Source organism: Choloepus didactylus, chromosome 8 (genome assembly GCF_015220235.1).
Source record: "Choloepus didactylus isolate mChoDid1 chromosome 8, mChoDid1.pri, whole genome shotgun sequence".
Lineage (NCBI taxonomy): Eukaryota > Metazoa > Chordata > Mammalia > Pilosa > Megalonychidae > Choloepus > Choloepus didactylus.
The window spans coordinates 103,305,984-103,332,849 of record NC_051314.1 but is presented as its reverse complement, the minus strand read 5'-3'; the positions used below and the strand labels follow the sequence as shown (position 1 = coordinate 103,332,849).

The following is a 26,866-nucleotide window of genomic DNA, read 5'->3' as shown; positions in this document are numbered from 1 at the left end:
AACCTCTGTTAGCTGGGAGGGCACATGGCTGGCATCTGCTTGCTCTCAGGTGGCGTTTCAAAATGGCTTTCTCAAAAAATGTTGCTCTTGGGGCATTTTGTCTTCTCTTAGCTGCAGCTGTTCTGAAGTCCTTCTGTTTGTGATCCCCTTTATAAAACTCCAGTGAACTAGTCAAGGCCCACACTGAATGCGCAGGGCCACACCTCCATAGAAACATTCAATCAGAGGTCACACCCTAATCAAAGGTGTCACTCACAGTTGGGTGGGTCACATCTCCATGGAACAACCTAATCCAAAGGTTCCAATCTAATCAAGACTAAATACATCTGCCCCCACAAGATTGCCTCAAAGAACATGGTGTTTGGAAGGCATAATACATCCAAACCAGCACAGAGGAGTTGGGGGAGGGAATTGAGAGAGGGAGGGGAAGGTATAGAGAGAGGAGGGAATTGAAAGAGAGGAATTGAGAAAGGGGTGTAGAGAAAGAGGGGTAGTTTGAGAAGGAGAGACTGAAGACAGGTTAAGCAGGAGAGAGGGAGAGGGAGAGACAGAGAGAGAGAGGGGTTAAAGGGGACAACTTGAAAGAAATTGAAAGAAAAGAAAGAGGTTGAGAGAGAAAGGAGGAAAGGAAAGGAGGAGAGGTTCCAAGAGAGAAAAAAGAAGTTGAGTTAGCTGGAGGAAGAGATTGTGAGAGGGAGAGAAGAAATTTATTTTTTAATACCATGACAGAAATATCTTCTCATAATTCCCTTCCAGTTTTCAAATTAAGATTCATTAGACAATGATACAATTTCAGTGAAGTCTCAGTTATTTCTGTGCTTATTTAGGGAAAGAAACATTTTGGCAGCATATGGTTTTTCCAAAAGGAAGGGTTCCTAATTTAGATAAATAAATGTTTTTGGCTTTAATAGTTTCAGGTAAAATTTTAATAAAGAGCACTTAGATTAGGGTTATTAGGCAAAGTCATATAACTTGTCCAATTTTCAACTATTTTTCATCTATAGAAATGGAAATTTCATGATTCAGCCTTTTTCAATTTAATTGCAATGTTGAGTTTTATAGGGCAAAAAAAAGTCTTGGACTGCTAAATATATATGTTTGTATGTGTGTATATATGTAATACATATGTCTGTATGTGTATATATGTATCTACATACACACAGTTTTTCATGCCTTCATCATGAGTTACTCCTTTAATATGTAGATTTACCTACAGCTGAACATACTCCCTTTCTGAATATTGCCATCTTCAAAACAAGTTTTGCTGGAAATGTGTAAAATAAAAAAGGTGCCCTCAACCTTTTAGGCTAAATTCTATTTCTGTGAGGGACTTTGGCATCTATCCTTACGGTTCACGGCCTGCCTTAGTTACTTATTTTGTGATTCTTAGCTACAGCTTAGAGAGATGAGGTATTTGCAAGTTGATTTTCAGATAAATTCTTGTAAACAATTAAAATATCTAATTCCCTCTAAAATTTTTCAAAAGTCAGTTGAAGTGCCTGATAATCTCTTGTATATCCAATGCTCATTGAAATTGTGAAACTTACAGGGACATATCCTAACTGTGCTCAAGGACAGCTTTTGGCCTGTTTCTGTATGGATACAATCAAGTCTTTTATCGACTGAATAACATTTCCCTTCACATCTTCCAATGTTCACCAAACTAGAAAAAATGGTAAAAGTGTGTATGATGGTATTCAAATTCATGACACATAATGGAGTGCAAGATATGAATTTATTCACATCCTAAGTTCCCAGGAGGCATGAACCAATATTAAGTTCTGTGACTGATATTTAGTACTGAACATACATAAGCCCCAAATCTAACCTCCACAATGACAAGGGTGGGGAGAAGTGACGTTGAATTTGTCAGACATGACAAGAGAATTATATTTCAGATATATTTTATATATTTCCTTTCCCATTAACAAACAACTCCCCCATGCTGCTTTCAGTAATCATGCTTCTCCTCCAGTGACAGATGTGATCCAGTCCCTGTAAGCAGAAATTCTGGTGAAGACAGATGGTGCAGCGGAATGGCAGGTACTGTTGCCCCAGCTCATGATGCCAACAGGCTTGTACTGCCTATTTTGGACACACTGCAGCAGTCCTCCGGAATCTCCCTGCAATCAGCAAAAGAAAAAAAAAAAAAGTTGTCCCAGCTGCATGATTCATGGTTTAAGCTAACCCCGACTGCAGAGGATGGTCATGTGAAGCCCAAGTCACCCTGTCATATTTCTGATTTCTGCTCACAACAGCATAAGAACCAGCAGGTAGTTGGCTGCATGTGCAGTGTTGGAAAATGCATACAGTGGAAATTCATCTTATGCTGATAATAGACTGTGCCTTGCAAAAACATTCTAACATCTATTATTAAATATAAACAGCTAAATGAAGGTTTTGAGTTACATGGAAATTTCTTTATATTTTCAGTGCTACTGGAAGTAGATATTTTGAGCGTATTTTTATTCAGCTATGAAGCTGAACCATAAAAAAATTACTATTTTTGCAGGTCAAACACGATTGGCTATCAGCAATTTCACCTATTTTAACCCAGTAGATGAGTAGATGAGCTAGTTATTCCTTTTGACAATTAAGTCCACTTTGAGTGTCAAATTAACAATCACCATTCAAACATTTTTAAAGCATCAACTTAGCAATACACTTATTCTTCTCACCTTCCATTTTAAAATTACTATACATGATACCTCTGTGGTTGGCCAACAGCCATTCATAAGACACACTGAGATGAAATTTCCTGGCTCATCAATGCAATCCTTGAATTACCATGCAAGAGGATGATCCTGCAGTCCTTCCGCATATATTGATGTTTTTAATATCTGGTCCCAGTAGCTTTGACAAGATGAACTACTGATCAGCTGTACCTTTGCCTGCTCTACAGTGTTAGCAAATAGATCCTCTAGTAGAAAAGGAATAAAAACTCATTTAACCTAGGCATATGCTTTTAAAGGATGAGACAAAAACAGCCCCATACCCAGACTCCAATGGTTAAATTCCACCCATTCTCCCCTCTCAGTACTATAATGATTCTTGGTTTATTTGTCCAAAATTAGTATTATAAACACACCTTGGATTATACAGAAGAAACACCAAAAATATTTTATATGGATTATTTTAACTTTATCACTGACCCAAGTTGATAGAAAAAAAGACAAAAAGGTTTACATACAAATTAGTTGCTGATGAAGCAAAAATACTACTCATTTTTAAAATGTTCAGTCTATACTTTATTCCATTGATTTCACAATGCCTTTATTTTTTTGAATTGATTTTTGATGAACAGATACCACATCTCAGAGCCCCAGCTGTCTGGAGGCTGACAACTGAAAATGCATTTCTAATTTACTCCCTGGTTTACTGGATGTTTGTAACTTGTTAACTGAGGCATAGAATATGGTGGAAGTGAGACTAGAGTCATGGGTTTGATTTTTATATGGGCTAGTTATTTTCACATAATCTCCCAATACATTTTCGGTTTATACCAGCCCATCAGTTCAGAAAAATACCTCCCATCTTTGGCAATTCTCTTGTACCTTCAAATATGAGTTCACAGTAGCTTCCACATCTACACTATTGTGAGAAGAATTGTGTGTGTATGTTTATTTACAGTGCCGAAGGGTCTGGTTTTATATATATGTATATACATATATACACACACACACACACACACATACATATATATACATATATACATGACATAAAAATATTTACTAAGTAGTAAAACTCACTAGATGCAACTTTTTGCTAGTATCAATGAACTAGTATTAATGTATGGAATGACCTAAAAGCCAAGCATTCACTTTTAAATCAAAAATGAAAAATACTTTTTCCCCACTATCATTATTATTAAAAATAGAAGAAAGCAGCAAATGAGTGAACAGTACATTTTGACTTCACATATATTCGTTGGATTCTAATCTTGGAAGAAGAGGTGAATATACTCACGGTGTGGTCATTTGTTCCCCATCCAGCAGATATACATGTAGAAAAGAAATCTACTTTATCTTCTTTCCTTGGCAAACATATTGGAGATACAAATTTTTCTAATTAAAAGGATGAGAAAGATATAAGATTGATATTAACACTGTATATGTTGTTTGCTCTTCAGTGATGGCTCTAAAATTATCTACTTTGACCTGACATTACCCCTTTTAACCCTGAAATTTAATAAGTCAGTCTTCCAAAAGATGCTACCTCAGAATTACTCAGAGGAATCATCCCAATTTGCATGCCATCAGATTGCTCTATGTATTATTATATCCCCCTAAGACTATCAGAAAACATGACTTGCACTGAAGTATAGTTTCTCAGCCATAAAACATCTTTTCTATTGTACCTGCCTTTTTGTCTATGTGCTTCCAGGTCATCACTTTGTTGAATTTGAGGTGACAAAGTGGAGAAAAGCAAATTTATCATCCTCCTTCAACTGAATTTTATGAGGAATGGGAGAAAAAGAAAATATATTTGTAGTACTTTAAACATTTTATGTATTTTTATATCTAATTCTATATTCCCAAGTATATTATAAAATATATCAATGAATTATGCATTTAAGTATTCACATTTTACTTTTGCCAAATTTACATAGGTCTAAATGTACTGGGTTTATGTATAATGCTGATGTATATGTTCATATATATGCACACACACACTGAACGCAGTATTCCTGTGCTTCTTTCCCATCCTGTCTTACTTCATTTCTTCCAGACTTTTCACACAAATGCTCAATCATATACTATCCAAGATAAAGAATGAATTATTAAAATAAATTATTTTTACTGCTATGTCAATAACATCCCATAAAGCTCTTTGTAACTTGTCTATTCTCCATCTCACCTCTCTACACATGTGCTAACTGGCTCCAAAATTTTATGCCATGTTACCTTCACAGATAATCAAGATCATGGCATATCTACTGCAACTAAAATACTTTCCCCTCTATCAACATATTATAGTATTTAATCCGTCACTTTTCCTACTCTGTTTTTTTTATGTAATAAATTATGGTCATCTTTACATTATTGTATATAGATCTACTACATTATTCTTTTGACTAGCACACCATATTTAGATATTGAATACACACAATTATTTAATCCTATTAGTGAATTAAATCCTATTTCCATTTGCTGCCCCAGTAAGTTGCATCAAGCATCTCAGATCACGGGATCTGTGTGTTTGCATTAGTATTCTTAGAAAGTAGAATTGCTGGGCCATGGGACACAAACATTTAAAGTGCACAGATACCGCTAAATTGCCTTTAAAAAAAAAAAAAGATGTACCAATTTACATTCTTCCTAGCAATATTCACAATTTAGAAGTATGACAAGAATTTTAAAAATGCTCATGCCCTAAATCCAGTAATTCTACTTCTAGGAAATTTATCTTAAGGTAATCCCATACTTGAAGAAACATACACACAAAGATAGTTGATCCAACATTATTTAAATAAAAAAGCAAACACCTATATATACAAGAATTGTGGAAAGGCTATCATATAGCCATTAAAATGATATGCTCAGAGTCTTTAATGATATAAAGCAATGATGATAATTAAGTGAAAAGCAGGAAAAGCAGAACTTAAATAGTTATGTTTATGCAACTATTTTAATACAGATACATAGAATAGAAAATACAAGAAAGAATTATGTTCAAATGTTCACATGATGGACACGGTAGGGCAGCAGGGGAAGGGAAGACAGAAATCATAGGTGGAAACTTTACTATCTTTAACAGGAAAAAAGTGACATCTCTCAACCATCATGAAGGAGAAATGAGGGAGTACAAATATACGTAAGTTACTACATATGGAAAGTAGGAGGAGAAGCAGAAAGCTTCCTATGCCGGCATCAAGTGGTATTCAAGTGGAAAGCAAAGTTGTCTACTGTGGGGATGATTTGTAACGACCATCGTGGAAATCTGGAGAAGGAACCACACAGATGTTCACAAAGGGATTGCTGAATGGTACAGCAGGTGGAAACCAAAAGACAGGCACCAAATCTAACCCCTGGGTGTTTCTCTTGAGCAGTTGCTCTTAACCTTTGATTCACATTGAAATTCCCAGGGGAATTTTATAAAATGCTTATGCTAGGTTCAGTAAAGTCCAAGATACAAGATCAACATACAGAAATCAATCACATTTCATGTAGAATCCAAAATTACTCCAAAGAAAATGAAACACTTATGAAGTAAGCTCAACAAAACATGTACAGGATCTGTATTTTGAAGATTATAAAATGCTGATGAAAGAAATCAAAGAAGACATAAATAAGTACAGACACACATTATGTTTGTAGATTAGAAGACTGAATATAATAAAGATATCAATTATCCCCAAGTCTGTCTATCAAATGTAATTCCCATACAAAAAATCACAGCCAAGTTTATGGACACAGACAAGCCTGTGTTAAAATTTATCTGGGAAGGCACAGGTCATAGAGTAGCTAAACAATCTTGAAAAAAGGAATAAATTGGAAGTGATCACTTTCTCTATACCAAAGCCTACTACATAGCTATGGCAATGAAAACAGTATGGTATCGATGAAGGGATAGACACATAGATCAACATGCCTAACTGATTTTTAATAAAGGTGCAAAAGCAGTTCAATAGGGGAAAGGTAGACTTCACCAATGGTGCTTAACAATTGGACTTCAATAGGCAAAAAAAAAAAAGATCTAGATCTCATACTTTATACAAAAATTAACACAAAATCAATTAAGAACTAAAACACAAAACTTTTGGGAAATATAATAAAAATTCCTCAGGATCTAACGCTGGGCAATGTGCTCAAACTTGATAACCAAAAGCAAAAAAAAAAAATTAGGAAATTGGACTTCATCAAAACTAAAAACTTTGTTTGTGAAAGACCCTGATATAAAGGATGAAAAGATAAGCTACAGGCTGAGATAAAATATTTGTAAATCACATGTCTGAACAACAGACTAGTATCTACAAAATACAAAGAACTCATTCTACAGCAAGAAAACTATTCCATTAGAAAATGGGCAAAAGATACAAAGACATTTCATGGCAGAGCACATAAAGAGAGCAAATAAATACACAAAAAGATGTTCAACATCATTAGCCATTAGGAAAATGCAAATGAAAACCAAAATGAGATATCATTACATGCAAATAAGAATGGCTAAAATTAAAAAAAAAAAATAGCACCCAGTGCTGGTCAGGATATGGAGAAACTAGATCACTCATACATTGCTGATGGCATTGCCTGGAAAGCAACTCAGCAGTTTCTTAACCATCTAAACATGCAAGGATCATATGACCTAGCAATTGCTCTCCTGGGCATTTATCCCAGAGAAATGAAAACTTAGGTTCATGCAAAAATCCATAAAACAAATGTTCATAGTAGCTTTATATGTAATAGCTAAAATATGGAAACAACCCAGATATCTTTCAACAGGTGAATGGTTAAACTGTGGTACATCAACACCATGGAATAATACTCAGCAATAAAAAAGAACTTATCCGTGGAATTATGGTGAGTGAAAAAAATTTAATCCTAAAAGATTACATACTATATGATTCCATTTATATAGACACTTTTGAAATGACAAAATTATAGAAATGGAGAACAAATTAGTGGTTGCCATAGATAAGGGAAGAGAGACGAGGGTATGGTTTCAAAAGGACAGTACTAGGGATCCTTGTGGTGAAGGAACTGTTCTGTATTCTGACTGTACCAAGGTCAATATTCTGCAAAATGCTAACATTGGAGAAGCTGGGTAAAGGGTACATGGGATCTCTATTATTTATTTTAACTGCATGTGAATATATAATTATCTCAACATCAAAAGTTTAGTTGAAAATAAAAACAAAACAGGATAATGAGAAAAAAATTACTGATGCCAGGACTCCACTCCCAATATTATGATTTAATTGGTCCGGCATGCATCTTGGCTTCCAGTTTTTATAAATGCAGTCCAGGTGATGACAACGTGCAACCAAGGTGAAAGAGCACTGTTCTAGATAATCTCACCCACTCTTGTTGTAAAAACACAGAGGTCAAATGATGGATTAAATCAGGGCTGGGTGTTTGCTGAATGGATACAGTGAAGGAAAGAAAAAAGGAGTTGAGGTTCTTAGCAGAGGAAAAGCTGAATAATGCACAAACACGGGAGAGTTTAGGAATAAAGCAGGAACTATCCCAGAGATTATGATTTCCCAGAAAGCCTGGGAGTGTGGGTGGGGACTACGTACACCCTTAATTACATTTCACCCCAATATACTTTCTCACTGAATATTCATCTGTGCTAAATAGGTAGTTATCATTATTCCCTTTTGACAAATGATAGAGCTGAGGCTCAGAGAAGTTAAGTAACCTGCCCTAGGTAATATGCCTACTGTGTAATGCAGCCAGGAGTAACAATTCCCTACTAAATTTTCACATTAGCTTTGGTTTAAGTTAGCTTTGGTTTAAGTAACCATTACAAAAGAATGAGATTTTACTAAGCCATGAAGATAAGGAAAATTGAACATACGCTGGGTCAAACTCCGATTTAAATATTTGGGTTAACCTCGTAGGACATAAAGAGTCTCAGAATTAAAAACAGGGCCGAGTTAAGAACATTTCTTTGAAATCTTCTCTAGACCACCATCAATTAAAAATATATAAAAGTGAAGTGTTCAGCAATGGTTATGCAGGCACTTTAGCTTTTAGAGAAAGTAGTTTAAGATGTAAGAATATTTTGAAATAATCATTAACTTGAGAGGTACCTACAGTACTACTAAGAAAGATAGAAGATAAAAATCGTATTGCAAAGATTCAAGCTATGGAAAAGAATTATCCATACTGACCTAGTTCAACAGGATTTTCCAGATGCAACAAAGATAGATCATCATTAGGAGGAAATTGTGAGAAGCCAGGGTGAGTGTAAACAGCTTTCACTGGTATCAAGTCATTACTTCCCATGTTCTTCAAGTGCTAATTTCTTCCTATTACCAGGTTGTCTCTGATAATACTGGCCATAAGAAGGGAGCAGGGAAATATATACCACTTTAAAAGAAGCCAGAATAATTACTCAAGATTACTAAAAATACATTCTCTAAACTTTATAATCTACACTAGAATCTTTATCTTGAATTCTTGGAAAACGGGCCCTCTGATTAATTTCTTCAATACTTGAGAAAAATTTTAAAGCATCTACTTCCTTCATAACAGGAAACAAAACATGATTATTTCTTTGACAGTTAAGATTCATGATGCCTTAAAGTAATGATTCTGCATATTATTACAATCATATTATACTGTCTATAATGACCACTGAAAGCTATTCTATTATATTTATTCTACTCTGTAAGGCAATGTTTTTCAAAGAAATATCTATGTATTACATGAACATGCCAGATTTAATGCATTTGAAATGCAGAATTTGAGACACAACATCAAGTAAAAAGTCTTAATTAACATTCTGAAGATTACCTTTATAACAAACTCCCTTGGTAACATTGAGTACATTTAAGTCAGAAATATGCCCTAAAAAAGATATAGTCTCTTGACTTATCTATATTACAAGTAATAGATGGAGGATGATAAAGAAATAGAGGTTTTGATTCCTTGAAGGTTCCTGCTTGCCAAATGATTTGAGCAGATACTTTTATTATAAAAAATATTTTAGAGACAGTGAAAATATATATAATCATTACTTATCTATGGACCATTGTTTTATGGTGTCAATTGTCTCACTACTTCTGGGAGACCAATATTAAAAAATATTAAGCTAAGACTTCTCTGAGGAAGGAGTTTTCACATAATGTCTCAATATTAGGTTGATACTAAGATTCATATGAAATTTAAAAGAAATTCTTATAAAGGACATTCTTTAAAACTTTAGTTATGTATTTTGGGAGTAGGTAGGATGATCAGACAGTCAGTAGAAAAAAGCAGGGAGGAAAGGAAATCACAGTTATTGAACAATCCCTAAGGTACTGTGTGAGATTGATGATACAATGCAAAGAGCATTATCTCCACTTTCTAGGTGAGAAAAGGGAAAAAGTTGTTTCTTATTAAAGAAACACCCAGAGGCAGCTTTTAAAATTAAAATTATTAGTGGTAACTATTTTTGTGACACACTAAGTTTCATCAACCAATGTGTTCATTCATTTGCAAGATGGGCATTGTACCAGTGGGAGATTATTGCTTGATGTTTCTTGGTAAGTGGGGAAAGCAGGCGTGCACCCCTGAGCATCCCCAAAACCCCTGCCTCATTCAGGCACATACTTAAAGTTGCAGTGTGCCGCCATCAGGACCCATTGTTTTGCAATCAGAGCACCTCCATAGTAATGTTCTTCTTGGTTCTGCAGACTGAGCAGCCAGGGCCACGGCGTTGCAGGTACAACATGGTCACCAGCCACCCTGGGCTCCACACACTGGGGTGGCAGCTCACTTGTATCTTGCTCAGATCCTTCCAATAGAAATGGGTCAACAACTGGAATTCCACATTTGCCTTGGATTGACCATCTTCCTGCATTATTTCCCACTGTTATCCCTTAGAAGAGTGACAAGGAACATTAGATAGAAGTCCTTATGAAAGTTGATTAAAGCCCAAGAATGGAGGTTTTCATGTATTTCTTTCAGAGCATCAAAACTAGGATTCTTAGCAAAAGGTGAGGTATTTTGTTCCTCTTTCACTACTTTTAAAATGAGCAAATCAATTAAGGTAACTGATGTATTAATATACACATCTTTAGAAAAGTCGGAAAATAAACTGAATTTTAAAAAATTAAAATATTGTACCCAATCATGAAATTATTGGACATTGTCCTTTCTGTAGCAGTGTTTGTATTATTAACCTAGCAAAACAGATACATAGGCACATCAAAATACTTTATACTAAATATGTTCAACTACAATATAGATACATAAAAGAAAAGCCTAAGGAGAATTTCTAGTTATGTGTTTATTCCATTCTTAGATTTTAAAAAATCCCCAGGAAATAGTTTTTTGTCACTAAAAAACTAAAGCTTTATTTAAGTATGAAAACCCTTAAATAGGAAGAAAATTAAGCCTCTCCAAAGCTTTATGTAATTTAGGGATTATAAAATAATCTCTAGTAAAGAATTTAATGAATGAGCATTCTATTTCACAATAGTTTCAGAAAACTATTTAAAACAAAAAGCTTCTAGCACTGTGGATTTATCTTTGTTTACTCAATACTTCCCAGATGAAAACTTATTTCTACTGTTTCTTCAGATATGTATGAAACATGGATTCTCTTATTTTAGGTACACACATCAAAATATAAGCACCACTTCAAAACCAAGTCTATCCTAGATCTCAGAAAATACACGCACTCACAAAGGTATTTCTTTAAAAACGTGTTTGCTGCATTAAGGTTTGAGGTGGGCTTGTAATCCATATTACACATGGTCACTTTAGATGTCTAGGCTGTTTGTATACATGTACTACAGAAAAGTTTTGTTTGTTAGTATTCAATATACTTACAAAAAGAAATGAGGCAGCCTAAATATTTTACCGTCAGAATGAAGGGTCATAATGAAGGGTCAGTTTAGAGATGTTGAGATGGAAAGATAAAAGCAATGACAACTGAAGAAAGGTCAATTGTGTGAGCATTCTTAAAGAATTACAACTCTCTCTATAGGATGATGGACTCTTCAGAGAGCCCATTCGTTGTCCGTTTTTGACAAATTGACGTCAAAAAGAATTTTCCACCATGAGGTGATTCATTAGAATTCTGCCAAGAATTAGCTCTAATCAAGAGAATCTACTATTAACAAATTTGTTAGGTTTTATTTATCTTAAGCACAACTGATGAAATTCTAGCTTAAAAGTAGGTTAGCTAAGTAGAAAACTTATTAAATCTGTTGCTATTTTATGCAGAGAAGTTGGTATATGTTCAGCTAAAACATTTTCCTTTGGGGCCTCTATGGGAGAGTGATACTTAGTAAGAGTGACATAGTAACAAACATGGAAACATACTGCTGGAATGTCTCCACTAGATCTTGTAAATAGCAGCTGACTGACTTTTGTGTTTGTCGTTATTTCTTGAACAAAACTATGCATGTGCACATGCACACGTGCCGATTAACTTTATTACCTGAGATGACCCATCTGGAACTACCAAAGTCTCATGCCTTACGGGCAGACTTGAAATGAAGTTACCCTGTTTTTAGTGGTAGGTCAGGGTGATTGCAGGTGGCCCTGAAACCACTGGTCCCCCAGGTTCTACTTCAAGGCTTTTATGGTATCTACTTTAATAAACACTTTTTATACAATTACCATTGATAGGCCACAGGGTCTCAGTATTGCTCTTCTGTGGTTGCTTCTGAACTATTTCTTCCAAAATAAGTTGAAAGCCTCTTTTTCCCACAGACTCATCAGACTTAAAATGCAAAGTCAGGTAAGCACCACTGGATATCGAGACAAATTCTTCCTTGGAACCACATAAATGAGCTGCAATGCAAGATATACACAATTAAAGCACTTCTCTTGTGCAATAACATAGGTGAATAAAGGTGAAGAAGGGACCCAAATTCCCAACTATTAATATTAACAAAAGAATGATTATCAAGAATGTATGATTAAGATTTGTAGGATGGAAGTCATGATTTGATTGCAAAAATGGAAGGGTACAGATTTTAATAGATCAACAGGAGAAGATTGGGTTAGAATTTGATGTGAAGATGAAATTCGACTGTATGGCAATCTGTGATCCTAAGGATGGCAAAAATGCATTTTGGTGACAATAAATGGAGAAACAGAATTAATGGGACTGGTAGCCCAAATACTGAATAAAGATGATGCTTTCCTAATTCAGAAATGCAGAAGCTGGCTCAAAAAAGTGAAAGAACACTTAAGTATCGTATAGTTGCTGTACTTTGACTTCTGAAAAGTAAAGATGGGGAGTAGTTCATCTCTACATCTTTCTTACTCTCAGAGAAACACTATTTGGTGAACTGGAAATGATGGGGACCCTTTGGGATATAAACGTGTCAAGTAAGAGGATTATGGGTAGAATACCCTGAAATTTTAAAATAATGGAAATGGAAAAATGTTACTCAGTTTTTCAGAAAGGATATTAGAGGAGGGGCAGGTAGGAGACAGAGAAGATAGAAAGACAGATAGAAAGGGGATTTCCAAAGCCAAAAATTAGTGAAGTAATGTAGCTTAGGTGCTAATGAGCACAGATTCTATAGCCAAACTATTTGGATCCCATCCCTGCCCTTTAACTCTATGGCATCGGGAAAAGTATGTAACTGCCTCTGCCCCCTCTACTTTATTTTCTGTACAATGGAGATAGATAGAAATAATACATGGGATTAAACATACTGGATTTTATAAAGTATTGTAAGTATTTGCTAAATAAAAATATATGTCAGCAGAATTTTAGAATTAAACAAATGGCTTTTGAACACTTAGAGAAAGAATCAGTGGTCATGGGAAGCCAGCATGGTATTAAATTAACCTAATTTCATTTTTTGAAAGAGCTAATTAGATGATAGCTAGGAGAAATGGGAAAAAAATGAATCTAGATTTCAGTGGAGCACTCAATAAAGTATCTTATGATGTCTGTATGTACAGACAAAATGTGAAGGAGATAATTACATGGGTAGAAAGTTTTTACTGCTGACTGATCATACCAGAAGTGTTAACCTGGAAGGAAGGTCTCAATACTACAGGAATGGCTCTATCCTCTGTGCTGTCAAACAAAGTATTTCTGATACTAACTTAGAAAGAAATACAGATGATAACTTTATAAAACCTGCAGATGTAAGTTGGTGGCTGAGATGGTGTGGAAGATTACTGGATGAAAAGTGGTTACTTTAAATATGGAATATTAGAACTCATTTAGTTTAACCCTTCTTCAACAGAGTTTTCTCTAAAATAACCCTGGATATTCTTAGCCTTGAAGATTGGACATGGACTTTAACATCATTTTCTCTTTTTGAAAAGTTCTGTTAGACTTCCCCACTTCACATTCCATCAAAAGCATTCATGCTACATCTCAATAAAACTGAATTTAAAAATTAAAAAAAAAAAAGAGCATTCATGCCATGACTTCTACATGGTTAGTTTAGTGGCCAAGACCATAGGTGTTTGGACCAGAGAGCTTGGGTTTGAATCCTGTACTTATTAGCTATGTTACCTGGACCAAGTTTAACCTTTTTGTGCCTTAATTTCCTCATATTTAAAATGAGGAAAATATAACCTACCAACATAGGATTAAAAAGATTGAGAGTTTTAAATTCTTAGGTCTATGCCTAATAAGGGTAAATACTCAATGACTATTAGATATTAATGGGCAGAACAAGCCTAAATGGTTTTATGCATGGCCTGAGAGCCTCTATATGAGTCCTGTAAATATTTGAACCTAAGAATTATGATCCTTTGTCCTCTGTCTTGTCCAAGGTAAACATGCCCAGTGTTTCAGCATCCTGCATTCCAATTTGTATTGTTCCTTGGAATTGCTGCTTGACAAAGAGTGATAGTCAAAGTATTTAACAAACTTTATGTGAGGGGCAATAACCAAACTGGAAACTGAAGAATTTGTGAGACTGAGCTAGTGCCTGCCAACTAAATGCCTATATAAGGTTTGAACATACAGTGGAACAATGATTTCCTTTGTCTATTAGTTCTTTACTAGCACTGCTCTGGAATCTTGTAGTCATTTGACACCTCAGGTTTTTATTCCAACATCCCATTTTCTAAATCACCATCTCCTATCTCTCCAACTCTATTTTCCTGATATAATTGATCACACTGTGACCCTTTAGCCATTGATCCCATCAGCTTTCTCAAACCCATCAGCCTCTAAAGAAACCGAGAAACTTTACTATAAGGGAAGCAGAAAAATTGAACAGTAGCTAAATTTTGTTTTCTTTTAAAAGGTGGGTAATACTAGAACATGTTTGAAAGTGATGGGAATGGTAGGGGAGACTGGTGATATGAGAGGAAGAATGATTAAAGAAAATTCTTGAGAAGATGATAACTACCAGATTTATATCTGTAGACAAATTTCTCTAGCTCAAGAGTTTTATCTCTAGCTTTCTACGGGCAACTACACCTGTATCTCTCATAGCATTAAAATTTTAATGGGATCTGAACATATCTTTCCCCACAAATCCACTTCATCCTCAAAAATTCTCATTTCTGTAAATGCCACCCCCAACTTACCATATCATAAACCTAAGACTGATTTTAATTACATATTCAAATCATCAAGAAATCCTGTTAGTTCTACCTCTATGTCTCTGCACTTCACTTGTACTCCATTGCTGCCATTCTCCTGTAAGGCAACATCATTTATTGTCTAAAACAGTACTAACAGAACTTTCTGCCATGATGGAAACTTCTACAGCTGTGTTCTCCAATATGGCAGTCACTTATCACACGAAGATATCGAGTACATGAAGTATGGTTAATGCCACATTTTATTTCATTTTAAGTAATTTAAATTCAAATAGCAACATGTGTTGACAGTGTAGTTCTTGACTACCACAATAGCCTCATAACTATAGACAATTCACTCTGTTGCTCCAAAATCCACGCCCTAAACAGCAGCCACAGCAGCCCTCAAATTACAGGATCATGTTACTCTCCTGTCAAAAACTGTTGATGATCTCCCACTGATTGGAAAAAAAGTCCAAATTCATTGCTATAGCTCGAGCTATAGAATTAGACCAAGTCTCATAGAACCTTACCTCATTTCAGTCTGTCCCTGCTCAATCTCCAGCCTTTCTGACAGTTGCCAAAGTTAACAAGCTTTTTCCAATTCAGGGACATTTTTTTTCACTTTTTAAAAAATCTAATATTTACTGAATGCCAGATAGTATTCTAGACACTGAGGATATAGCAATGAAGAAAAGTGTCCTGTTCCCAGGGAATTTGCATTCTTGTGGACGGAGACCATTTAAACAAGTGAAGGTATACGTGCTCTGCCAGGTCATGATGAATGCCAAGAAGAAAAGGTGGAGGGGGCTCTTTAGGCCTTGTGATCAGTGGAAGCCTCTGATAAGGTAGCATTTGAACAGATATCTTAATAAAGTGAGGAAGTGAACTTTGAGGCCACCTGGGAAGGCATGTTCTGGGTAGAGGCAGGAATGTGCTTGGTCAGTCTGAAAAACAGTAAGGAAGTCAGCGTGTCCAGTGTGGATTGAATGAGAGGGAGAATTATACGAGGTGAGATCAGATAGGTAACGGTCACCTTTGTGCTGGCTCTCCTCTCCTTGTCTCTTCTGGCTGTCTGCTCTTTATTCTTCAGGTCTCAAATGCTCCTTCCTTTAAGGAGGCCTTCCATGACCATCCTGACTAAAGCAGCTGCCTACCCACTATTATCCCTTTCTTTCCTCTGGATTACTTTTGACAATCAATAACTATTTGATTATTTAACAACAGTGTGATTTTTTATTTACCTTTCTAATAGAAAATGGCAGTGGTTGTTTCTGACTTGTTCACCATTCACTCTCCAATGTGCCTGGCACATTAGAAAGTGCTCACTAATGAATGAATTTAACTTATGCATTTAATACGGTGTTTACTTGTTACTGAGATTTTTACCTCTATGGGGTAAATGGAAGAAGGAAAACCAGATGAATAGTCACAAACCTTAATTATGTTCATTTGTTTTCGTTATATTTTAAAAGAATTGAAGTGGGAACTGTTTGGAGCCTGGGTACCATCCATTTTCATTCACATAGTTAAAAAATAGATAAAAACTGGCTTTACCTAAGTGAACAAAAAATTTACTAAGAGAAGATAATTAAGACAATATAGACAATGTGGTTCCCTGTGTGGGTTAGCCCTACTAACTAGCTGAAGAGTAGCAGTAGTGCTCTACATTCGACAGTTCAAAAATCCTTCCAGACATCACAGACTTCATTGAAATAAAATTATATGAGACCAGAAACAAATGCAAGTTCATTCATTTTTACATAGAATCATATAAGTTCATTATAGAAATACAAGTTGTCTCATTTGCAACCATTTGACATCTGTGAAATTTTGATCAATTGGAACTTTCAAAGGGGAATAATGTCAGTAGGTTGGACAATATGAAAGAGCAAAAAAATGCAGCACTTGACATGCAGAAACCAGTCTGATGCTCATAAATTGACCATATTGTTCTCCTGCTGGACATAAATAATCTTCCAGAATATCATTAGACACTCCAAGTCCAAAAGGCAAGATGAAAGCAAGGTCATGTGTGACCAACAAAACACAAATGTATCTTCTTCTCTTGGCTAAAATGAGGGATTGCTACTTCTTTAGCAATTCTAATTTCTTGACTCTGGTTAGTCCTCCCTTTGATTGCAATACTCAATCATAAAAATGCCCCTCTTCCTGACAGCCTATGTTCTAGAGCAAAGCCCCTTGCCTTAGACCCTCTCCAAAGTTACCTAACCAAAGCCCAAATCCTGTAATAGTTTTTTCCTACCCTCCTTTGAGAAGCCCAAGGTTCTCCATAGTGTGTGTCCTTCTCTGCAAATGAGTAAATAAATGCAACTTGTTTTACTACTGCTGTGTTCCTAGTTGTCTTTGGCTCAAGGGCACTTACAAGAGTTAGGGTTGCACAGTCTGATTGTACAAAGACCTCATTAATCTAAAGGAAACCTAATAGCTTTAAATTCTGTATTTCCCCATTCCCTGATTGCTTTAGAATCCCTAACGGGAACCAAACTCACTGATACATAGAAGTTATGGGACTTTGGATCTCCAAAGGAAAACACTGAATTTATTGGTGTAATAAAGCTTGGAATATCATGAGGGTCAAGGTCCCTGGAAAAAGATAGCATCAAAAACTCTCCTCTTGCTGTTTCTAAGAGGTGCATTGCAGTATCATGGCATAACTGGGAGGAGACTGGAGATGACAATGTAATACTGGATTGCAAAATATTTGTTAAAGGTTTCCTCTATGAGCCATCTCAGAACAAGATATTGCCTACCCAAGTGTGGTAGAAAATATGTGAACAATTCTAAAGATTTTTCAAGCTAACTGTCTTCTTTTAAACTTACCTTCGGTCTTTAAAAAAGCCAGCTCTGCTGGGGGGGGGGGAGGGGTGCGGTTTGATACCTGATACTGGCAAAATTAACATTTTTCAAAAAAATTACCAAAAAGTGCAGTTAAGGACAGAAAACATTTTAAAACTTATGGCTTCTAGACAAAATTACATTACAGTGGCAACTAATGGTAAAAAGAGATAGGAATCACTGGAATAAAGTGACCTGGGATTAAAAGTCAAGATCCGTTGAGTATGGTTGCATGCTCGTTCTGTTGTGTTCAATAATGCTCCAGGATTCCAATTAAGGGTATGATTAGAAGTCACTGACAACAAATAATATTGTTCATAAGGCTAATATAGGTCATGTTTCCATGTATATGAGTTATATAAATCCTTGGTGCCACTTAAAGTAGGCTCTTTAAGAAAGATCAGTTTACCAAGTAATCCAGATTGCTCATCTGGTCCATCATAAATATCAATGTAATCCCATTTGCAGTTCCAGGATTCTTCTGTTACGAGGTCTTTAATCACTGCTTTCACTTTATTTCCTGACAATAAATAAGAAGTCCAAGTGTAGTTCAGCATGTTGGGATAAGTGTTTGGATAATTGGGTGATGTGATCTCAAAATAACCAACTGGAAACAATCCATTACTGGACATCCTTGAGGCAAAAAGAAAAAAAAGTAGCCCTATGATCAAGGAGCTGAGTTATTATTATTTCTTCTATTAAAACCTAAACTGTAGTACACCTTTATTCATTTCTATTACTGGTTTTTTGCACCCACAGTTCCTTGCATATATTGACAAAGGATTTGAATTCCTTTTGTTTTAAAAAACTGCCTCTCCCATAAGAAAGATAGACTGAAATTCTTTGACTTCAACTCACTAACTGTGAGCCCACTAATTCAACCCACACCTGCATCTCAAGGTGGTTTTGTTGCTCAAATTTAATACATAATCTCATTTCAGGTCCCACAATCATGAGAAATATGTGGAATAGACTTCAGTTTAGAGATGAATGAACTTAAAAATGACATTCAACAGATGTGAGCCAAGACCTTTAGGGCTAACATAAATTTGCAAATACCACAGTAATATTTCATTTCCCCCCATCAATATGGTAAAAATCATGATGTGAGTAGAGGATAAGTCAAACAGGTTGAGAAGTGTATTTGAGTGCCTTTTTAGACTAACTCACTGGCTGTATCATGCACTAGCTAAAGTTCAGCTTCATAGCACTCACAATTCCAATTACTAGTAATTATAAGGTAATGAAATTTGGATCACTCTAAGATGGTTGAAACCAGGATATTGAAGGTCAGAAGAGCCAAGGTGCTACTTGACTAGAAAAGAGAATTGAGGAAATCTGTGACATTTTGGGACTACTCCAAATGCTCAAGTTACTATGTGACATAAAAATTAGGCCTTCTAAAAATTGGCTTACCACAATAATCTTCACCTATGTCCTTAGATATATCACTATGCAGTTATCCAAAAAAGGTAAAAAAAAAAAAAAAAAGAGAGAGAGAGAGAAAATACTTAATACTAATACTTTCCAAATGAAATGGCAATGAATAGACCTTTAATAGCTGGGGGGATTCCCATAAGCAGAACACTCATTTCTTGCCCATTCATTGCATAAGGAGTTACCTCCTTTCTCTCTACCCTCTAATCTGCCTCCAGGTTCCCCCTGTTCCCAAAGTTTGACATTAAGGTAATTAATTTAAGACTACATTTCCCTATAAAGCAAATAAACACCTGAATATTTGACAGAAGTCAGAGTACATTACTTGTCAGACAATGCTTAGCAGCAAGTATATTCCAAAATATATTTTCAAAACATCACATAACCAAAGACAAGTCAAATTCTATATTACTGATCCTCTACCTCTTTTTTGGTCTCACCTTTATTATTAACTTTTATTTTTCCTCTCATGGAATCTAGAAGATAATATTCAGAGTCTAATTAAATATATAATTCTTCTTTATTCTTCTTACTACAAAAGCAATATAGGTTCATGGTAGAAAATTTGAAAAATGCAGCTATTCCAAGAAATAAAAATAAAAAACTCTCTTGTGGTCCCATCCTTTAAGTAGTCAGTATTCATATTTCAATGTAAATCCTGCCAAACCTTTTCCTAAGCTATGAAGCATTTTTTTAAAAGTTGCTTACCATTTCACATAATTTCTCCCCCACTTAATATATTTGAAAATTTTTCCATATTAAACATTCCATATAAACTTTAATGACTATTTCTTATTCACATAGATACACCATAATTTCTAATGACATGTAAATCCATAATTTTGACTATGAATTTGTACGAAAGACAAATCATATCCTTAATAAGTCTCATGCATAGGGTGAGATGCATAGGTATAATTCTGCTATCAATGGAAAAATGTCCATACTTCCACTCTGAAAAGCATAATTGAATATATAATAACAGTCTCTTTCCCGAATTAACTCATAACTTTAGCTTACAGCTGAAATGTCAATTTATTCAAACAATTATTAAGCACTATTTACTATGCACAATGATAGGCTTCCAGGATATAGCAGCAGGGTATGCTTGCTGTGACTAAAGAGCAGTAAGAAGGCTAGCATGGCCGATATGGAGTGAGCACTGAGAAAAACGGTAGGAAAAGTAGTCAAGAAGTAGCCAAAGACCAGATTGTATAGGGCTTTGTAGGCCTATGTAAGGACTTTTACTATGAATGAATTGGGAAAACGTTGGGAAATTATAAGCAAAAGAGTGAGATGATCTGATTTAATAATCTTAAGATGACGACTCCAGATGTGATGAGTAAAATATAGTAAGGTAGGCTTGTACCAGAATGTTGTGGTAGAATTGTCATGAAGTAGTTGAATTCTAGATCTAATTTTTACTGAAAGACTCCCAGATATACTATACTAGATATGGGCTCTGAGTAGAGAAGTCAAGGATGGACAAGAGTAACAGCTTAAACAATTAAATGGTAGAAGGGAGTAGCCATTTACTGAAATGGAAAGTGGGAGAAAGAAGAATTTAGAGATGGGCAGGAAATCAAGGGTTCAGTTTTGGTCATGCAAGTTTGAGATGCTTATTAGAAATCCAATTCTTTATACAATGCTCAAGTACAATAAAGAAGTTGAGGCTGGAACTATGAAATTGGGAGTTATCTGTATTAAATGAACTAGGTAAGGTAGCTTCAGAAGACTATAGGTAAAGACACCAAAGTCAAGAACTGGGTCCTGGACACTTCAACCTTTTTCAGGGGAGAAAATCAGGAGAGAACAGCCAAAAAACTCTGAAGGAGAGACCAGTGAGGAGAAGAAGCAAAGAGAATAGTTTTCTTGGAAGCCAAACCAAGTGACATAAATGAGGAGGAGAGTTCATCTGTGTCAAATGTTGTCATGAGGAATCTTGGATCCAAACCTGTGAAAGTCATTGGTAGCTTTGTCAAGACAACATCCATGGAATGGAAAGAAAGAAGGTCCTATGGGAATGAGTTCAAGAAAAAATTGGTGGACAGGAGAGACTGTGAGTAGAAATAACTGTTTCATGGAGTTTTGCTGAAAGAAAACAGATATTCAAGCTTTCCTAGATTTCTACCACACTTCCTCCCTCCAGCAAACTAAACACAGTCCCTTTGTTACATAGTGTTTTTTTTTCTTGTTTTTTTTAATTGTTTTTGTTACATAGTTTCTTAGTCTGGTTTATTTTTCCTTCATAACTTTTAATACAGTTGTTTATATTTGTCTGTGTGATTATCTGATTAGTAACTGTCCCCCACTAGACTGTAAGCTCTACTAGGGAAAGGACTGTCTGTGTTCAATGCTGAATCCAAAGGGCCTGGAACATATTTAAAACCACTGTTGATAGTTTGAATAAAGATTTACAAGTAAGATTTCATTCTGTTCTGTTTAATTTAGTCCTATAAGGTATACTTTGACTTACATAATTTAGTCTTGATGCCAGCCTCTAAGTATTCTCCAACACTTCTCATATTATCAGACACTAAATTAAATGAAATGTTTTTATAGAAATGCCCCTCCAAGTTCTCTTAGTATCATATTTTAATTAACATGTCAAAAAGAAAGAAAAATTGAGATGGTGGTAAAGCAAACTATGCTGAATTTTTAAAAATGAGAATGAATTGACTAATCATAAAGACTGAAGCAGTTTTAATAACCATTTGGAATTGAACATAATGACAAATATCTCCACAATACCCAGTTTCTATCATTTGCAATAGTTGTTCTCAATTTTCCTAATGCTGCCAGTGCCTCAGGCCAAACCACAGAAATACTACACAAAGCACACCCTTCAATAATTTTATTACAAGTACTATATACGAGATATAACTAAAAAAGATTTAAAAAAAAAAAAAAAAAAGTAGGACTAATTACTCTTGATAGTAGTACATTAAAGAAATTTTAATTCCAAAAAAGAAAAATGACTTGAAACTTTCATGCTAGGGATGAAAGTTTCCTTAGATGCTGTAAGAGAAAAGGAAAAATCTGATCAATCTTAATTTTACTGAGGTTTAGCTTGAGGCTTTCATAGATTACAGAAGTCATGACCTTAAATATTTATCTTTTTCTTCTCCCCTAAAGCTGACAAGTGAAAGAAAGAATTCCAATCTGTTTACATATTTGATAGGCTTTTTCACAATCAAGCACAAGAAAACAAGAATAAATAGTCATGAAGAGAAAAAGGTAACGGACATACCAGCAATACGAAAACAATATCTCAAATAAAATTCTTCCATGGCCAAACTGTCATTGTACATGAAAATCAACAGCATAACAGGACATGAGATTTTAATGCAGGCGAATCTCCTTCACATATGTTTCCTAACAAAAGAAAATTTCTTACTCTTTATCAAGGCAAAGATTAGAGATCAAAGAGGAAGAGTCCTAATTTTGAAATTGCAAATTCATACTATTTATGGGGAAATTAAGCAGAAGAAAAACCAATTAAAATAGAGAAATAGACTTTCTGGATTCCCAGGTACAAGGAGTTAGTTCTAAGGCAGGGTTATAGACCAACCACTTCCTATAATGTCAGGAATAATTTATATAGATCTTTTAAAAGTTATATATTGTCAGAGAAAAAAATGGTGTAGGACTAGGTCCTCAAGTAACTAAAAAACAACAAAAATCCAAAACAAAAACAAAACAAAACAATGACATATGGGGAGTATATTTGAGCTTTAGCTCTTCACAACTTTAACTTTCCTAAAGCACAATCAACAAATGAGGCAAGTTATAGTAACTGGCATGAAAGTCAAAATTGTTAGCTAAACTAAATGAAAATTTGAGGTGTCCTGTGACTCAGAATCCTAGAGCGAGACAGACCTCAGTAATGGTTTCGTTCAACCTCCCACTACCTGAGACTCCTAAAGCCTTCAGATGCTCTCGTCTGAACACCTTCAGCCACCATGGCCTCTCTTGTGAAGGAGACTGCTCAACAGCCTAAGTGTGACCATGAAGCTCCCTGCAACTGCCACCCATTATGAACCCAGTTCAGCTTCTAGAACAAAACTATTTTCTTTCCATTTTTGCTTTGTATTGCTTTATCAGAATTATTTATTAATTCATTGGTAAAAATTTGGAGAAATTTCCAAGTTACTCAATCCTGTAATCCAGAAATGTCTTCTTAAACATGTCGGTGTGTTTCCTTTAGGCCTTTATTCTATCCATATATAGCACATTTTCAAAATTCAAATTATACTGTGTAGTTTTTCATCCTGATTGCTTCCTCAATATTACATGTAAGATTTTTCTGTTTTGCAAAAAAGTTATGTAAAATTTTATTTAAAGGCTACATAACATTTTATCATGTGGATTTACTATACTTAACCAATTCCATTTGTTCTTTTTCCTTTTGCCGTTATAATGTTTAATAAATATCTTGTATATAAATGTCTCTATACCTATGTAAAGTATATTTTTAATAAGGATAGCTAAAGGTAGAAAGAGTAAAATGTTACAAATTTATGGATTTTTGAGAAATATTTCCAAATCACCCTCCAGAAAGCAGGCTCCAAATTATACTCCACTACCAACACAAATATACCTGAAACACTGCATTTTATTTGAAAAGTACAATCATTCTTTAAATTCTTTTTGTCAATTTACTAGGTAAAAATTTTTTTTCATATGTATTATATTTATTTTTCTGTGAGTTGCTTGCTCAAGTCATTTGTCCATTTTTCTATCAGGGGTACAACGTGAAAGTGATTCTGAGTTGTGTTTAGAAATAAATTGGGTAAACTCATTTACTTTACTTTTTTTTTTCTACTAACATTAATGATCCTCTAATTCTAAAAGAATCCCCATAGTGTTTTATACTTGTTGAGTTAACTAGAAGTACACTAGAAAAAGCACAGTTAGCTATGAATTATCATAAGGTTGGTAAAAACAATCCCCTTCTCATGAAACCATTTCTAAGTCTAACTGGTTATACACAATATTTTCTGGAACAAACATTCTAACAAATATAGGTTGCTATAGTACTCATAGGTTCAAAGTTTCAAGTCAACAGTCCTAGGAATTATTAACCTTCACTGTTACAGGAAATCTCTGCCCTTTCTAGTAAACAAATCATCAGAAGATCAACTTCACTGTGAGGAGAAACAAAATAAGAAATTTAATTAATATTGTATAGTAAATGCTCTATAAAAATTCATTAATTTTTCTTATCTATCAAAAGACACTATTGGTTAATCTAGTTCTTTGTGTATTCAAAAGCACCTGGGTCATACGTTACCACAATTAAAGAGGAAAAGAAATTACTTAGGTCAGTAATTTGCCATTTTCTAGTAAAATGAAGACAAACCAGAATTTTTCGGCCCTAAGGTTAACTTGAAACTTAATCAAAGCTTAAAGCTATCCGAAGCCTACAAAATTTATTGTCACAGATCTGAGCTTTTCTGTTTCCATATTGAATTGTAAACACTCCCCATAGCAATTGCCTGAACATCTCAGAATTGTTATAAACTGCAAATTTGCTACTTTTTAATTCTGTTTCTGTCAAAGCAGAAAAGTTTTTAGCTGTATTTTAGTTTAGTTGTATTTCAGTAATTTTTTATATTTCATTGATATTTCCTATTTTCTTCTATTACTTTTATTTTTTTATTTTTTTTAATCATCATTTTATTGAGATATATTCACACACCACGCAGTCATACAAAACAAATTGTACTTTCGATTGTTTACAGTACCATTACATAGTTGTACATTCATCACCTAAATCAATCCCTGACACCTTCATTAGCACACACACAAAAATAACAAGAATAATAATTAGAGTGAAAAAGAGCAATTGAAGTAAAAACGAACACTGGGTACCTTTGTCTGTTTGTTTCCTTCCCCTACTTTTCTACACATCCATCCATAAACTAGACAAAGTGGAGTTTGGTCCTTATGGCTTTCCCAATCCCATTGTCACCCCTCATAAGCTACATTTTTATACAACTGTCTTCGAGATTCATGGGTTCTGGGTTGTAGTTTGATAGTTTCAGGTATCCACCACCAGCTACCCCAATTCTTTAGAACCTAAAAAGGGTTGTCTAAAGTGTGCGTAAGAGTGCCCTCCAGAGTGAACTCTCGGCTCGTTTTGGAATCTCTCTGCCACTGAAGCTTATTTCATTTCCTTTCACATCCCCCTTTTGGTCAAGAAGATGTTCTCCGTCCCACGATGCCGGGTCTACATTCCTCCCCGGGAGTCATATTCCACGTTGCCAGGGAGATTCACTCCCCTGGGTGTCTGATCCCACGTAGGGGGGAGGGCAGTGATTTCACCTTTCAAGTTGGCTTAGCCAGAGAGAGAGGGCCACATCTGAGCAACAAAGAGGCATTCAGGAGGAGACTCTTAGGCACAAATATAGGGAGGCCTAGCCTCTCCTTTGCAGCAACCGTCTTCCCAAGGGTAAAACTTATGGTAGAGGGCTCGACCCATCAAACCACCAGTCCCCTATGTCTGTGGTCATGTTAGCAACCATGGAGGTGGGGTAGGCGAATACCCCTGCATTCTCCACAGGCTCCTCAAGGGGGCACTACATCTTTTTTTTTTTTCCTTGTTTTTCTTCTTTTTTTTTTTTTTTTTTAACTTTCCCTTCTTTTTTAAATCAACTGTATGAAAAAAAAAGTTAAAAAGAAAACAAACATACAATAAAAGAACATTTCAAAGAGACCATAACAAGGGAGTAAGAAAAAGACAACTAACCTAAGATAACTGCTTAACTTCCAACATGTTACTACTTTACCCCAGGAAAGTTACATAATATAGCAACATTTCTGTGAACTTGTTCCTACTATATCCATCAGAAATTAACAGACCATAGTCATTTCTGGGCATCCCCAGAACGTTAAATAGCTTATCTGTTCTTCTTGGATTATTGTTCCCCCTTCCTTAGTTGCTCTCTACTGCTAGTTCCCCTACATTCTACATTATAAGCCATTTGTTTTACATTTTTCAAAGTTCACATTAGTGGTAGCATATAATATTTCTCTTTTTGTGCCTGGCTTATTTCGCTCAGCATTATGTCTTCAAGGTCCATCCATGTTGTCATATGTTTCACCAGATCGTTCCTTCTTACTGCCGCGTAGTATTCCATTGTGTGTATATACCACATTTTATTTATCCAATCATCTGTTGAAGGACATTTGGGTTGTTTCCATCTCTTGGCAATTGTGAATAATGCTGCTATGAACATTGGCGTGCAGATATCTGCTCGTGTGACTGCTTTCCGATCTTCTGGGTATATACCGAGAAGTGCAATCACTGGATCGAATGGTAGCTCTATATCTAGTTTTCTAAGGAACTGCCAGACTGACTTCCAGAGTGGCTGAACCATTATACAGTCCCACCAACAATG

At 35.2% G+C, this 26,866-nt stretch overlaps 1 protein-coding gene across 1 annotated transcript in view; it reads right to left on the bottom strand.

Annotated features, from left to right (window-relative positions):
* Nucleotides 1–1,149: 1,149 nt before the first annotated feature.
* The window catches only part of OVCH1 (ovochymase 1), a 76,578-nt gene continuing 50,861 nt past the window's right edge, over nucleotides 1,150–26,866 (bottom strand). The window contains 4 exon segments of the mRNA XM_037846485.1: nucleotides 1,150–2,123; nucleotides 3,967–4,064; nucleotides 12,279–12,452; nucleotides 18,436–18,546. Coding sequence (XP_037702413.1) covers nucleotides 1,959–2,123; nucleotides 3,967–4,064; nucleotides 12,279–12,452; nucleotides 18,436–18,546 — 548 coding nt within the window. The 3' untranslated portion in view covers nucleotides 1,150–1,958.